Source organism: Natrix helvetica (assembly GCF_964273705.1).
Source record: "Natrix helvetica genome assembly, chromosome: 1".
NCBI classification, from domain to species: Eukaryota; Metazoa; Chordata; class Lepidosauria; order Squamata; family Natricidae; genus Natrix; species Natrix helvetica.
The window spans coordinates 166,633,620-166,649,286 of NC_138548.1; the positions used below are offsets into that span (position 1 = coordinate 166,633,620).

General features: G+C 46.8%; 1 protein-coding gene across 1 annotated transcript; it reads right to left on the reverse strand.

The window, feature by feature from the left end:
- Positions 1-1,173: 1,173 nt before the first annotated feature.
- Positions 1,174-5,792, reverse strand: EVX2 (even-skipped homeobox 2; the record flags this gene model as incomplete). Its single annotated transcript, XM_081949580.1, has 3 exons — positions 1,174-1,845; positions 3,745-3,995; positions 5,369-5,792. The coding sequence occupies 3 exons, from the start codon at positions 5,790-5,792 to the stop codon at positions 1,174-1,176; spliced, it is 1,347 nt and encodes a 448-aa protein (XP_081805706.1).
- Positions 5,793-15,667: the final 9,875 nt, after the last annotated feature.

Here is a 15,667-nt window from a genome sequence, read left to right on the forward strand (position 1 = left end):
GAAAGTTGTGGGGATTTGGGGGCTCTCTGTTAGCCAGAACGCGGGAGGAAGAGGGAAGTGGCGGGGGGGGGGGGAGAAGGCTTAAATAAAGCAAGCATATTATTTTCCTCCTTTGAAGGGGGGGGGGGACAGGGGAAGAATTCAACATTTTTTAAAAAAAAAGTTGTGTAGAAGATCCATTTTAGGATAGGATGCATGCCAAGAAAGTTTCAAGTATTTTCCAGATAATGCAGAGTAGGAGACGCTGGGTGTCCTGTTTGTTTTTTTTAACTACCCCTTCTGTTTGTCCAACTCTGCCTTTCTTTTAGCCAACCCATTCAAGGCCCCCCCTGGCCCGTTTGCTTTATTTTAGGGAAGCGTTTTTTGGAGGCCCGCTCAAGACTACAACAGCCGCCTTCAATGAAAAAAAAATCAGAAAGGACAGTAAGCATCGGACTTTCCTTTCCTTTCAAACAGCCCCCCTCGACTCCTTCAACCGCAGGCATCGCTGCGGCTGTTCCCTTAGGCGGTTTTTAGCCTCACACCCTCAACCAAATTCCTCTATAAAATTGATACTGCTGGTGTTTTGCTTCAGAACAAAATAAAGGGGGGGGGAGGAAAGAGGAAGGAACCAGGGCATGAATATTAAGCTCTCTCTCCAAAACCAGGTTTTGGAGAATGAAACAATAAGGTGAACCAAACAAAAACAAAAGACAGTTTAACGCAGAAAAAAAAGGCCAAGCAGTTCCCAATGCCGTCCGCAGGGGGAGCAAAGCCAATCTCTCCCCGAAGATTAAAAAGAAAGTACCGTAAATGTCTGGAAGGAATCGCTTTTTTTCCCCTTTTACACACACACACACACACACAGCGCCCTTCCACTGAAAAAGAGGGAGGAGGGCTTATAGCTTTTGCTCTATCGGGGCCCCAAAATCCATCCATTAAAACTTTTGCAACAGCAGCTCTTTCTCTTTTGGGGAGATTCCGTATTAAACCGGAGCCGTCCTAAGCCAGAATCATTAACAAGAACAGCACTAGGAAGAAGAAGAAAAAAACCCGTTCTGTTTTTAGAGCTTCGGCTACGGGCTTCCTTCCCTTCCCACCTAGGGGACCCCAAAAAAGGTTCGCTCCAGCCCAGGGCCGCCCAGGGCCCATCAGCGCCCTCCGCTGGGGGGGGGGAGGAGGCTGGCTGGCTGGTTATCTGGTCAAGGGAGCTTCCTCCCGCTGGTCCGGGGAAGGGACGGCCGTCTTGCTGAGCACGGCCGCCGAGTAAGGCAGGAAGCTGCTCTCCGAGCGCTGCGAAGCGGCCGTCGCGGCTCCGGCCCCGCTGCAGGGGAAATCCGAGCTGGACGAGCGCGAGCCCAGGGCCGCCGCCGCCGCCGCCGATTGGCTGCTGTGGCAGCTGAGACAGGAGCAGGGGGCGGAGCCGGTGGGAGGAGCCGAGGAGGCAGCAGCAGCCGCAGCAGCTGCAGCGGCAGCCGCCGCCGCCGAAGCAGCCGCGCTGCTGTTGAGCCCCGCGGCGGCGGCGGCGGCGGGCGACTGGTAGAGGCCCGGGTGTCTGAAGCTGCACAGCAGCTCCGGCCGGGAGTAAGGGTGCGAGAGGGCTCGAAAAGTGTCCAGCGGGCGGATGGAGGTGGCGAAGGGCGAAGCGGCTGCTCCGGAGGCTGCCGCAGCCGCCGCAGCCGCCGCCGTCACCCCGACGTGCGGGTAGTAGTGGAGGGGCACGTGGGAATGGAAAGGGTAAGGCAGGCTCCCCGTGGCGGCCGCGTGGGTCATCATGTAGGTGTAGAAGCTGGGGTCCGCCGGGTGGGGCCAGGACATGGCCAGCCTCTGCCGCTTGTCCTTCATCCGCCGGTTCTGGAACCACACCTGGGCAGGAGGAGGAAGGGGAGTCGCCGAGTGAGTCAGAAATGCGGGAGAGGCGAGACCCGCGTGCATAGGCCGAGCAACGGAGGCCGCAGCTCCCTCCCGTCCTCACTTTTAATTTTAGCATTTATTAGATTTTTATCCCACCGTTATTCGTTTATAACAGTGGTTCCCAACCTTTTTTGGCCGTGCCCCACCTAAGCATCTCTTAAATTCTGATGCTCCCCCTACATATAATTCTTACTTTACTCAAAAAATGTACTTACGTGGGGGAAGCCTAAAAGGCCATTAACTTGGTGTAAACAAGGTTCAAATTGCCCGCATTAAAAATCAAATTGCCGCCACCTTGGGAAGCACTGGTTTATAAGCATCTGGAGGCCTGAACATACAAAATACTGCTTCGTCGTCCTATTTTCTCCACAACAACCACCCTGCGAGGTGGGCTGGGCTGAAAGAAGAGTGACTGGCCCAAGGTCACCCAGCCGGCTTTCATGTCTAAGGCGGGACTAGAACTCACAATCTCCTGGTTTTTAGGTCACTGTCTTAACCACTGCAACCAATTCGCATCCGTTCTAGCTGAGGTGGAAATCCGCTTCTAGTTAAAATAGCTTCGTGAAGGCAGCTTTCCTCAGCTAAAATCGAAAAGAAGCTGCCTGCATTTTAATCCTGGATAAATAAACTCGAAATCCTTCTATCAGATTCTGGCTTCTTTGATTCTAATTCAGGTTAGAAGTACATAAATGTCTCTTTGCAAAAAGCTTTTTTATATTTTATTTGAACGATCACTGCCAGCAGAGCTTGGCAAAAGAGCAGCGTTTTTTGTTTTTTAAAAAAGGTATACATACATTCTCAAGAATCCACCTTTAACGTTCTCTGAAATTCTACTTTTATTTTATTCTGAACTGGCTCTATAACCTCTAATCCAATTAATTATGCTTAATTCAGATTCGTTTCGGTCCATGACATGTAAGCATATACAGAACTGAAATTATCACCCAGTGCCAATTTTTTCAGAAGGTGAAAACTGCTGTAAGAGAAGTTTCCGCTGAAATTGTAAAATAATAATTTTTAAAAAGGGATTTGAGTTGGGGAATGCTTTATAAGAAAATGGAATATATTTTTCACTGTCATTTTATCTCAGTCCCCTTTGCAATTATTAGTTAGGAAATGATTCGCATAATGACTTCTTGAAGAGTTAAGCTGAAGGCACGATTCCCGTTCTCCAAGTTTAAAAGCACAAAGACCCGTTTAATACAAGACTATTTAATGCTGCTCTCTTTTTTAAAAAAATATATTTTTATTTGTAGTGCCAATTTGCAAGAGGCCTCATAGCTTAGCATCCTCTTTCTCTTGAAGGAAAGAGAAAACCCCTATAGGGAAAATAATAAAAATACACCAACAGGGAGGTGGGGGAAACAAAACGTGTATATTCAGTTTTAGAGTGACTTGGTTAATTATCCGATCCCTTTCCTGCTTCTTTTATTTTTATTATTGATATTTCATTCACTCCGTTTTTGCTTTTATCTCTTCTTTTTCTTTCTTTCTTTTTGTGTGTGTATGTAGCTACAAATATTAAAAGCAATAACAAAGGTGAACAAAATAAAATACGAAAATCTATCCCATTGAAGGCGGAGGTCCTTAAAATAGCAAAGCCATCGGCTTTCTTTTTATTTATCCGATTCCTTTTTACATTGATCAGAATTCCTTCCTATTTTTTGAGGAAGGCAAGCGCTGGAGAGGACATTTATTTCAGTCTCGGGCAAGCCCCGCTGAAAGAGGATTACAGCCTGGGGAGTTACACGCACGGAAGCAACAACCCAAACCCTCAAATCGGCTCTTGAGCCGCCAACCACCCGCCTGGCCCGGCCTGGCTCGCGTAAGTCCCTCTTCCTTGGCAAATACCTTTATGGTCGTCTCGGGGAGGTTGAGCGCCGCGGCCAGCTCACACCGTCTAGGCCGGGAAACATAGTTCTCGCGGTAGAATTCCTTTTCCAACCGGGCGATTTGCTCCCGGGTGAAAGCGGTGCGGTACCTCCTCACTTGGTCGGCCCCAGAGCTGGAAGTGCTCAGGCTGCTTCCGCTGTGCAAGTTGCTCAGTGTGGATCCTGAAGACGAGCTGGTGGTGCTAGGAGTCGAACTGCTCTCTGAATAGCCTTCCAGACAAAAAAGTAACAAAAGAAAGACGTTGCTTATTGTCCTGGAGACGCGCGGCCAGGCGGATTTCAGCCCCTGCAATCCACGCTTCCCCCCCCCCCCAATAATTAATGCTGACTGTCGGGGGAGAGGGAGACAAATTGCTGGTGTGAATAGAATCAATAGAAAGTTTCTTCTTTTATCTTTTGTTTGCAATTAGATGAGAAGTCATCAAGAAAATTAAGCATCCTTTAAAAACAAAAACAATCTATTGATAAAAAAAGATTGCACGCCGCCTAAAATATATGTTCGATGGGAAAAGTTAGAGGCGTCTTTTGTAAGATGCCTACCGCTAATCTTTTCTGAGGCCTATCACTCGGAATTTTCCCCCCTTACTTTTTCGTTCACTTTTTCCAGAGATATACAAAAGGAAGATAAATGGAAAGGCTTGCCCAATTCAGATTGCAAACGAATGCCCTGTTAAAACGTGTGTCCTAAAATATTCCACAGTCCCACAGCCTCTGATGGTTTTAATTGTGCAACTTGGGTCCGACAGAATGTGTTCTTTCTTCACTGCTTTAAAAATAAGTTATTGAACGAGTTTGTGGCATTATGATGCATTATTCCTAGTCAAGGTTAACCGTGCTAAGTACCTCGCACGGGAGGGAGGGAGGGAGAAGCCAAAAAGTAAGTATAGGAAAGAGCAAACTTTTTTTTAAAAAAATTTGCTGAGTTTCCAATGAAAGCTCAGATTAAAAAATCAGGCAATAATTTACTTAAAGGACCCCGCTAGCTGCGCTCTGAATAAATTGAGCTACATCAATTATACCAACAGGATCTTATTGCCATCTCGGAGTTGCTCAGTATAGGCACTCCTTTCTAAATACGCTTCATCCAAAATCAACAAAAAGCACTTGTTTACACTTGCGAAATAGGGGAAAGATGGTTAAATATAGCCGGCAAATTCGGCTATAGAATTTGAAACTCAGATTTCTAGATCAGCCATGTAAAATCCCCTAGCCGATCTGCCCAAAGATCCTCAGATGTGGGGATATGCTGTGTAAGAAGTACACATACATTTTCACTCCTGTCGTGCACACTTCGACACAGAGAATCCAAAGTATAAATGCCACTGGAAAGTCGCTTAGCGCCGACCTTTTGCTTCAAATTCCTTAAGAGTGCTGGGGGGTTATTTGCACCTTTGATTGATCTCCAAATTAATACCCTCGCATTTTACAGGATGCCTTCCCTAACTTGGGAAAGGGGGATAAGCAAAATAAGAAAATAGGAGAAGGGTTCGATCCTGCTGTGCTTGGATTCCCCTGCATCCCCCCCCCCACAACCCTTGCCCCGCTAAAAGGATGGGATGGGGAGCACGAGAGAAGAGAGTTACCTTTGTTATTGCTTTCCTTCAGGGAGGAGGCCAGGCTGGTCGGCGAGCGAAGCGCGGAGCAGCCGACCTCCACGTCGCTGTTCATGTCTACCTCTCCAGCCACTTCGGAGTAATGGCTAATTTTCTTCCTGCTTTCGGCGGGAGGCAGCTCTGCCGCTACGGCGCTTTCGCTGTTCTGGTGCTGAAGGCTGAATAAAGCGTCGATTTCGAATTTGCCTTTGGCGGCCGGGAGGTCCCCGATGGAGCTGTGCAGAGAAGCGGAAGTTAGTCTCGGGCTGAGCCGGCCGCCGTGGGGAGAGTTTTCCAGGGCCTCCAGGACCGCGTTTCCAGCCGCCTCGGTCAGATTCGCCAGCCTTTTGCCGGCCGTGGGGCTGTGCAGCCCCCTTTCCATCAAAATCATCTCTTTTCGTATTCTTTCCATCATCTCAGCTCCCCCTCCCCAATGGAAAAAAAATGTACGTGAGAATGTAGGCAGGCGTGGGGGGGCTGAGTGTCCGTGGTTGTAGGTGTGGTGTGTGTATAAATATATGATCGGTCCTTCTAATAATCAGCTCACGGCAACAAGGGCCGGTTCGCTTTCGGGTCAGGAAAATATCTCTAAATATATAAATATATATATATATATATATATATTGAAGAAGGCACCAAACGAAGAAGAGGAAGAAGAGAAAGGGGAGCGAGATGTAAACGCTAAGGGAATGGCTGGTCAAAATGACCTATACATCCTTTCCAGCCCCGAAATGTCATTCATCACAGAAAAGGAGGGCTCGTCATTAAGGTACGAATGACGCTGGTCGAATAATCATTTATTGTAACAGGTTTATAAGCAAATAAATACAAGATCCTGTCAGCGGATAATGAAGGCGGCTTCAGAGCAGACAAATAGATCCAACAAGGGAGACGGAAAGACCAGGACTGGAGAAGAGGAGGAGGAGGAGGAGGAGGAAGAGGAGGAGGAGAAGGAGGAGGAGGCGGCAGAGAGGAGTCCTCGTCCGGCGCTCGGTCAGATCCTGCACGAGTTGCTGAGATTTGGCCTCTGGGGTGAAATTGGCAGCCTGATTAATAAACGAACTGAGCAACATTTCCCCCTTCATTTAGGTGAATCATTATGCCCTGATTCCAGCCCCCCCTTTTTTTTCACCCCCGCCCCGTTTGCTTTTGTGCACGAGAGGGGGGGGAGACCGGGAGCTTGTGTGTGTGTGAACGCGCCCGCGTGAATGTGTGCCCCGCTTTTTTTAACTGCTAAGGGGCGCCGTTTCTTTTTCGGTTTTCTCCCACCCACCCACCCCTCCAACAGCAACGCCGGATAAACGGCAGAAGCAGTTTGTGCGGTTCCTGAGAAAAGGGGTTTGGGAGAGAGTCCGGGAGAAGCAAACCTGCCCAAGGGAGGAGGGAGGCGGAGATTGTGTCCCCCCACCCACCCCACCCATCTCCCTGATAGCTTTTGACCCTCTTCCCCGGCGTCCTTAAAAAAACAAAAACGGGTTTTCCCGGAAGAAACTCACTCGCCCTGGCCGCCTGCCACGAAACCGCCCCTTCTTCAGCCTTCCAGGCGTTCTCGGCAAATGCTTACCTATCAGACCGGCCGCATCAGGCGCGACCCCCAGCCGGGGAAGGGCTCCGTTAAGCGTCATCTCAGCGGGTTTCCTACATTTCCTTAGCGCGCCCAGAGACCCCTTTTTCCCCCTTTCAAAGTTTTTTTCTGCCAGAGGACGGGTCTCTCCACACCCCTTTAACGACGGAAGTCTGCTTAAAGTGTTTCCTTCGCCTTGGGCACATCCTTTCACTGAAGGAAGGGGAGGGGGCAAGGAGCCTTCAAAACACGATTTAAATCGGCGGAGAAGTGTGTGGGCTCGTTTGAATGTAGCCGTAGCAAGGAGGGAAGCTTTCGTTCATTCCCTTCTTTATCCCCTGTCTAGATCTCTCTTCAGACTCTCCTCCCTTTTCAATCGAAACGGGATTTACTTGCTTAAAATATCAATTTCTTGTCTTTGGTAAAGGCCTCGATTCCCAAGTCTCAAAGGTTTGCAGTACAGGCAAAGAACGTGACTCACCTAGGGATCTCCTCCTTTCTTTTTCAGGGCCGCCCGCCTTCCTCCTCCCCCCCCCCCCAGCAAAAGGCAAGTTACCTGAACCAGAGTTTGCTCATCTGTTTCGCTTTCCCGGTTCGCACGTGCTCTCTCTCTCTCTCTCTCTCCCTCTCTCAAATTCCGCTGAAGAACCGGCGCCGAAAGGGAACGGAGAAGGAGGGGGAAGGAGAGAGAGAGAGACAGAAAGAGAAAGAGAGAGGAAGATAAAGAGAGAGACAGAGTGACAGACAGAGAGACAGACAGAGAGTCCGAGCAAGAGAGAGAGAGAGAAAGATGGAGAGGGAGAGGGAGAGGGAGAGGGGGAGAAAAAGACAGAGAGAGAGACAGACAGACAGACAGACAGAGAAATAGAGAAGAGAGAAAGAGAGAGAGAGAGAGAGAGAGAGAGAGAGAGAGAGAGAGAGAGAGAGAGAGAGAGAGAGAGAGAGAGAGAGAGAGAGAGAGAGAGAGAGAGATGTGCTCCGCTGGCCTTCTGATCGGAACTTTGATTACTCTCAAGGCGCCCAGGACGTAAGCTTAAGCGCCACTAATATTCTTGTCATTAATATCCCGGGCGCGTCTCTGAGGGGGCCACACGGACATGGCCAGCCGTGCCAACCCAGGGAGGCCTGTCTCGTACCTTCTCCTGGCTACTGAGCGCCCCGGATTGACCGCGCGACCCTTCTACACCCCCAACCCCTTTCCCCTGCGTTTTACTTCCCATGAGATTAAAATCCCGCTGCTGATTTCAGAGCGGGTATATATTTGGCAAATCCCGGGTTTATAGGGAGGATTTGTCCATCGCCCACCAGAAGGCTTTCGACTGGAGAGACTTGATGAGCGCGTGGCTTAAAACTAGTACGGTGCGAGTGCCGCTGCTTTGGACGCCAAGGCGCACTTCGGCCTTCTTTCCTTTCCTTTCTAGGGGGTTGGTAAAAAAATTCGGGGTGCGTGACTCAGGTGGGATGCTAGCCGGTGAATCTGGGCACGGACCATCTGGTTTTAGAGGAAAGGTGGCGCCTGAGTTCTTAGCCAAACTTTCCTGAAGTGTAAAGAACCCCCAAAGACTCCTGAATTCTTTTGAAGAATCCTTTCCAAACCCAAAAATAAAATTTAAAAATTTAGCTGAGTTAGGTAATTCCTCCCAATCTTAATACTTCCGCAGACTAATAAGAACAGACGCATTGCTGCAGACCGTAAGTAGCTCGGAAGATTCCAAGCCTGCGGGTTCCCCTCCGCCGCCCCCCCCCCAAAGAAAGGGTTTAGGTTTCACCTTTAAGGTTCCCAAAGGGCAAATGCGCCTAAACCTCGACTCCCCCTTTAATTAAGGGGCGTCCTGAATTCTTCCCGGTGGGAACTTCGTTGCAATCGCAGCCAAAGGCTGGGCTCCGCTTGAAACCGGAAGGGCTGGGAAAGGGCAACAAGCTGGAAAAAGCTTGTCTGAAACGCCATTTCATAAAAGGGCTCCCTTATTACTGTATTGTGAATAGCTGATTGGATTAAAACTGCGTCCCTATCTTTCTGCTTCCCTATCCTTCCTCTGGGATAAGCGATTAAAGCACTCAGCACAGAATACATGCAGGAAAATACATGCACACACGCAGCTAACGGAGAATTAATCAGCTAGTGGACAAAATCCTCTTCCGAGCCTGGATTAAGGAAGCAAACACAAGGTGCTTTTTCCATTCCCCGATATCGGAGTCGATTCTGAGAGTTAGAATCCGTGGCCATTCGGCGAAACGGAGCGTTGGAGGGGTTTTTTGTTTGTTTGTTTTGCTTTGTTTTTTTTAAAACTCCTTCTGAGTCCCCACGAGGCCGCGTGACAGGCTCCCCCGCAAAACCCACGCAGTTTTGGTAAAGGGGGGATTCCTGCAAGCAGCAACTATTAACCCGCATCCCACCCCCATTCCGACACAAACGATCGAAGTAAAGGCATAGCATAAGAACCCTTTGCCGATCCTGTGCCTGAGATCACCTGGGCGAGTTTCGACTCAGACTGCAGCTCGGGCAACCTCTTGAATCAAAATAGCAAGGGGGAGGGAGGGAGGGAGGGAATCGGCGGCCGCTCTTTTTGCTGGCCTTTGGCGCCCCCTTCTGTTTTCCGGAAGGCTTTGAACCGGCCCAGGAGTTTCTGTTTCCCTTTTTCTTTTCCAATCCCACTTTACTGCCTTTCCCTGACCACATCTTCTGAACATTTGCAGATAAGAGACGCTCTTTTATAGGCACCGTTTCGTCCCAGATCAGAATTCAGAAGACTCACGGCTTTTCTTTTTTTTAAGAAAAACTTGGCAACTGAAGAATGGGGGGGTGGGTATTAGGTGCTATGGCATTTTCCCCTCCTCCTTTTCCTTCATTCCATGAGTCAAAATTTGTTGTTGTTGTTGTTAGTTGCGAAGTCGTGTCCGACCCATCGCGACCCCATGGACAACGTTCCTCCTGGCCTTTCTGTCCTCTACCATCCACTGGATTCCATTCAGTGACTCCATCCAGCCACCTCATTCTCTGTCGTCCCCTTCTTCTTTTGCCCTCAATCTTTCCCAGCATAATTAGAATTTAGTGGGGTTTATTTCTCAGGAAACAGGTATAGGGCCGCCTTGTAAGTGGATGCTGGGTAGTGTCTCAATGCCCTATGATAAATTATCTTCTCTTTCATCAAATATTGTTTTCTTTAAAAATATCCTTAGAAGCTTCTTATTTGAAATCGTATGTTATCTAGTCAGTTTGGTTTGAACGGTCCTCAGAACTGTTTATTTAAGAAACAGCTCCTCCGCTGTTGTAAAAGGTGGACACATACACGGGCTCACACAAAGATTCTCAGTCATCCAGGTCACGGTTCTCCCAAAGGTGCTTTTTTCAGGAGGCAATTGCGCGCGCGCGCGTGTGTGTATTTTTCTCCCCAAGAAAAAACAAGGAAGTCCAGTTGCCTCCTGAAAAAAAGCACCTTTGGGACACCCATATTGGCCACTGGGAAGCACATTCGCAGGAGGAAATCTTAGCGGACAAACTGTAGAAATCGTATTTTTCTGGCTGTCTTGTTGAAAGGAATTGTAGGTGGTTGGATTTTCTACCCCACATCCTTCCCCCCCCCGGGGGGGAGATTTTCTAAGGGACCGTCCCCTCTGACGCCACCGAAGCGGCTAAGACCGACTTTGGCAACGGTCTTAGGCACCTCCGCTGAAAGGGAAGGCGTGTTTCGAGCGGATCTAAATCTCCCCCCACTTTTAGAAGCTCCAAGGGCCCCTAGGCAGAAGGTTGAGCAAATATTTGCTTCCCGGCTTTACGGCCGGTTCTTTGAGGTGAACTGCGCAGCATTTCTGCCAAGACAGGTAATAAACAATGGCGTCCTCTCTCTAAGGCTCCCTGAAGAAGCTCGTCCTAAAGTCCTGGCAGTGTTTACATCTGTCTAGACCCTCGAGTGCCAGACGTTACATTGGGATGAACTTGGTTTCACCGCGGGTGTCCGCCAGAACAAGAAGGGTCAAAAGGAGGGTCAACTCGCTCGTGTTGCTTTCTGGGTTGAGAGGAGGTCTGGGGAACTCGCTCGCTCTCTCCCTTGCTCTCCCTCGCTCTGTGTGTGTGTGTGTGTCTGTCTGTCTGTCTGTCTGTCTGTCTGTCTCTCTCTCTCACACACACACACACACTCACACACGTACACACACAATGGCAGTCACATCCTATTGTAGCTTCCCTCCCTCCCTCTCCCCCCCCTCTCTCTCTTTCTTCCACACTTTGGTTAGCTCTGACCACACACAGCCGCTTGCGGGGGGGGGGGGGATCCACTCTTCTTTTGGCTGATGAGCAGTATCCAGAAGGCATAGGAACGCTAATATTCATTTTTTATCTTTCTGGAAACGTTTCCTTCCTTTTCCACAACAGCATGCATTAGATTTGCTGGGGGTGGGGTTTTTTTTGGTGGTTTTGTTTGTTGTTGTTGTTTTTTATAAGGAGTGTTTCTCTTTTATAAAGAGAACCAAGCCAGCAAGCAATAATTCCAGAAAGTTAGGTCAGAGTGACTTGGATTTACTATCAAAGTTGATTTCAATCGTTGAACGTATTGATATAATTCTTTCATAGCCATAAACAAATAAGGCCATCTAACTTTGTAGTTGCTTAGAAAAAAACAATACCATGTATGCAGGCCTGCATACATACACATAGACAGCATTAATTTAAACAGTCGCCATCAACCAAGGCCATCCCAATAAGCATATGATTTTCTCCAGCTCTCCTTTCTCTCTCTCTCTCTTTCTCCCCACCCACTTCGTGTATTGGGGGGGGGAGCTTTGCTTTCTAAATCCAAACAATCCAGCATCAAACAACCCTGTTTTCTTTCTAACAGGCCACTTGTAAGAAAGTGCCCCAGACAGTTGCACAGAATTGAGATGAAATTCAAGGGATCTTGTCTCCTTTGATGCTTGACTTCTTTTTCTAGGGATTCACACCATTTTAAGATTTCTGGCTTGTTTGTTTTTTCTGTCTCGCTATTTCCTAAAGAAGAGCAAGGCCGCATGGTTGTATTGACCCATTAGAAAATCGATTTATTTTTCTGAGAACTCTCCCCCTCTCCCTCCCCCTTCCTCTCCATCTCCCTCCCTCCCTCCCTCCCTCTCTCTCTCTCTGCAATTAGAATAATTTCAGTTTAGATATTTGAATCTGGGAGATACAAGATCTCTCGCTGCCATCCCAGGTCAGGGTTTGGCAGAGTCTGTTTATTTGATTTCTACAGCTGCCCATTTTTTTAAAAAAAGTGAATCTAGCATTTATCAGCCTCCTGGATTTCCACAGGAAAACCTGTAGGGCCACCTAGTGGCAAATCCTGGACATTGAGCGTCGATTAGAAGTCATCTACCTTCAAAGGGGCATTTCTAGGTCCTAGAGCAGGCGTGGATGGTTCTCCCAGCAGCGAGGGAGAAATTGTGGAACTTACATACATCTCATTATGTGGTGAAATCCAAATGTTTTTACTACCGGTTATGTGGGCATGGCTTGGTGGCCGTGGCAGGGGAAGGATACTGCAAAATCCCCATTCCCATCCCACTCTGGGGCCAGTCAGAAGTGCATTTGCCGATTCTCTGAACTATTCAAAATTTCCGCTGCTGGTTCTCCAGAACCCGTCAGAACCAGCTGGATTTCACTCCTGATCTCATTCATAGTGTTGGGCTGCCTCGAGCCTCAAGGAACACAGTGGGTTTTTAACTCATTGCCATTCTTAACTGATACTATACATAATCTCACATGTAACCTGCATCTGCATAACCAACCTAACTTTTATTTTCTATGTGTTTGTTCGATTTATACATCTGCCTATCTCATCTGTATATGACTCTATGTGGCTTAAAACAAAACAAATAAAAATGCAAGAATTGAAATATAAAACCAGAAATAAAAACCCATAGCAGCCAGGGAGTATCATCTAATCTCTCATACTTGCAACCCGGAGATGGGCTCTAATTTCCCACCCTTCATCCCCTACCTACCTTCTGGCCATCCCAGTTTAAATCTTACATGAGTCTAGGCAGCCCGCAAAAACTTATGCCTTTTAATAAAAGAGTTGGAAAAGACAATTTAAAATCTTCCAGATTCTTAATATTTTGTCCCACTAAAATGTACAGTCAGAAACCGTTCAGATCAACAGGAAATCCAGAGGCAGAAGGGCTTCAGAGTCATCTGAAATCTCTAAAATGCCAGTTCTCTAGATATGCTTTGCTACATGCTTAAATCAGTAAATGTTGTTATCATTATGGTGTTTGAGGTGTCCTGATAAGGTTATAACGTTAAATCTCTTTGGAAATAACCTGCTCCAAAATACTGGTATTTTGGAGCAGGTTACTCTACTGTTTACTGAGAGTTCTTCTATTGCAGGGAAGAATTTCATAAGATCTATCTGAATCAAAATGCAGCACAGTAAAAGAGGCTGAAACAAGTAAACTTTGGATCCGTCATTTGGATGGTTAAGCACAAGAACAATTCTCAAACAAAGGAGAAATGTTACTTTACTTTATTTAACAAAATAATATAAAACACTGTGTGGTTAAAATGCCTTTCCAGGGGTAGATTATGAAGACTTTGCATTTAAACCCTCTAACAATGTTTAATTTAAGCATTTATTTACTCCTCTGCTGAATTTAACACAAACCACTGTCGATTAATTGCCATGTTTAAACGGAGGGAATTTTGAAAGGGAGTAAAATCTTTTGTGAAGAACATTGTCTTCTCTGCCTGGGCAGGTTTCATTCTAGAACTGATACCTCATCCCTTCTGACCTCAGTCTATTGGCATTAAATCTCCCTGATTTAACTTCAAACGGACAAGCAATGGATCTCACTGTATCTCATTCTGCAAGTGCTACTAGGTATTTGAACACCCAGTTAACTGACGCAGAGACCCATTAGTGGCTCAAGCAGTGAAGCAGCATCCTGCTTTCCATTCCGTCTGACTGCCAGACCTACAACCTAAATCACAGTGGAGTCCTGGAGACTTTCCTGTGAGGAAGTACACGCTCTAAACTTTAAAAAATGGAAAAGAGGAAGAAGAAAATGAACCAGAGGAAGAAGGGGGAGAAAAGAGGAGGAGGAGGAGGAGGAGGGGGAGGAGGAGGAGGAGGAGGAGGAGGAGGAGGAAGAAGAAGAAGAAGAACAAGAAGAAGAAGAAGAAGAACAAGAAGAAGAAGAAGAAGAAGAAGAAGAAGAAGAAGAAGAAGAAGAACAACAACAACAACAACAACAACAACAACAACAACAACAACAACAACAACAACACAACCAGAGAACGAAGGGGGAGAAAAGAGGAGGAGAAGGAGGAGAAGGAGGAGGGTGGTTAAAGAATATGTGGAATCAGCAAAATAAGTAGGATTCTGTATTTGTGCTAATATTTTAAAAGCCTTCAGTATCTTCAAGCCATCTCATTCAATAGGACATTGGAGAACAAACACTGAAAATAAACCGAGTGATTTCTCCCAAAGAAAAGCCAGTGATGCCAGATAGGCAATTTAAATTATAACCTGGTCAGAGTTTTCTTGTATCCCTAAATGATATAAGTCTCCCAACTGTTTGAAAACACCTTGACATAAAGGCAATACTTTGAAGCTCAGTCTTTGCATCTTAAGATACGATTAAAAGAGATAGGGGGGGGGGAGTAGAGGCTTGGGAAAGGTTTAAAAATTAATGGATTTTGGAAATGGCCTTTTGAAGCTATTAAATTACGACATTTGTTTGTTGAAGTGCCAAGGAGACAGAGAAAGAGAAATTTCCACAAGGGGTGGAGCTGGGAGCAAAAAGGTGCTTTTTCAAAGTGGGCAATCTGGTTGGGCAGGTTGGGCTTGGCAAATCCTGATTTTATGTCCCTTTCTCCTGCCCTTGTTTATTGAAATCCATAGGGCAGGGTGAACTCCCATATTCCATAATGGCAGCTTGTGATGCTGCCCAGAAAACATCGCTCACCTGGAGCAGGTTCCCTCAAAATCAGAACCACAGGTTTGGCACAAATGCAGAAAGTGTCTAAGAGTGGATCTCTGGCCTTGCTAGCCAGGGATTTTGATTCTTCAGTGCTGAGAACATGCAGCGATCTTCTATTTCTTTTGTTTTATTTCTCAACACCTCTCAGCTGCCCCTCCAAAAAAAAAAAAACCTTTGAAGATTATATAATTCAGTACAGAAGAGATGCTCCCTACATAATGGATTGTTTCTGAGTGCATCAGATGCAACCTTTGGATTTAGGAATACATTTGTTTGATTTCAGAGGGGTTTATTCCCTGATTAGGAACCGCAGGGAAATAAGTCGAGCTTTGACTGCAACTCGTAGCTCAGTTCACCTTTCCCGCTGACCCTTTGCCATCAAAGAAGGAGATGCTTCAGGAATGTTTTTTATCCTTACACACAAATGCAGCCTTCGCAAGATTCAGAATGAATGTCCCAAAGCTGGGGACTTACTTTCCATTCTGAGATTTAATTTAGGTCAATACTATTTCCAAATGAAGAATATAGCTGAAGTCTGCATAATAAAGGACAACAGAAAAGGTGGGGTTCAGCTGAGTGAACACACTCAGAACACACACACACACACACACACACACACACTTCCTAATTACTTTCTGCCTTATAAACCCACAAACAAATCTGAGCAAGATTTAAAGAGGTGGGATAGCAAAGATCTTGATCAAATCGAATAACTTTATTACAGACCCCAGGCCAGAAAACACGGACATAAAAATTTAGAAGTCACTGAATATACA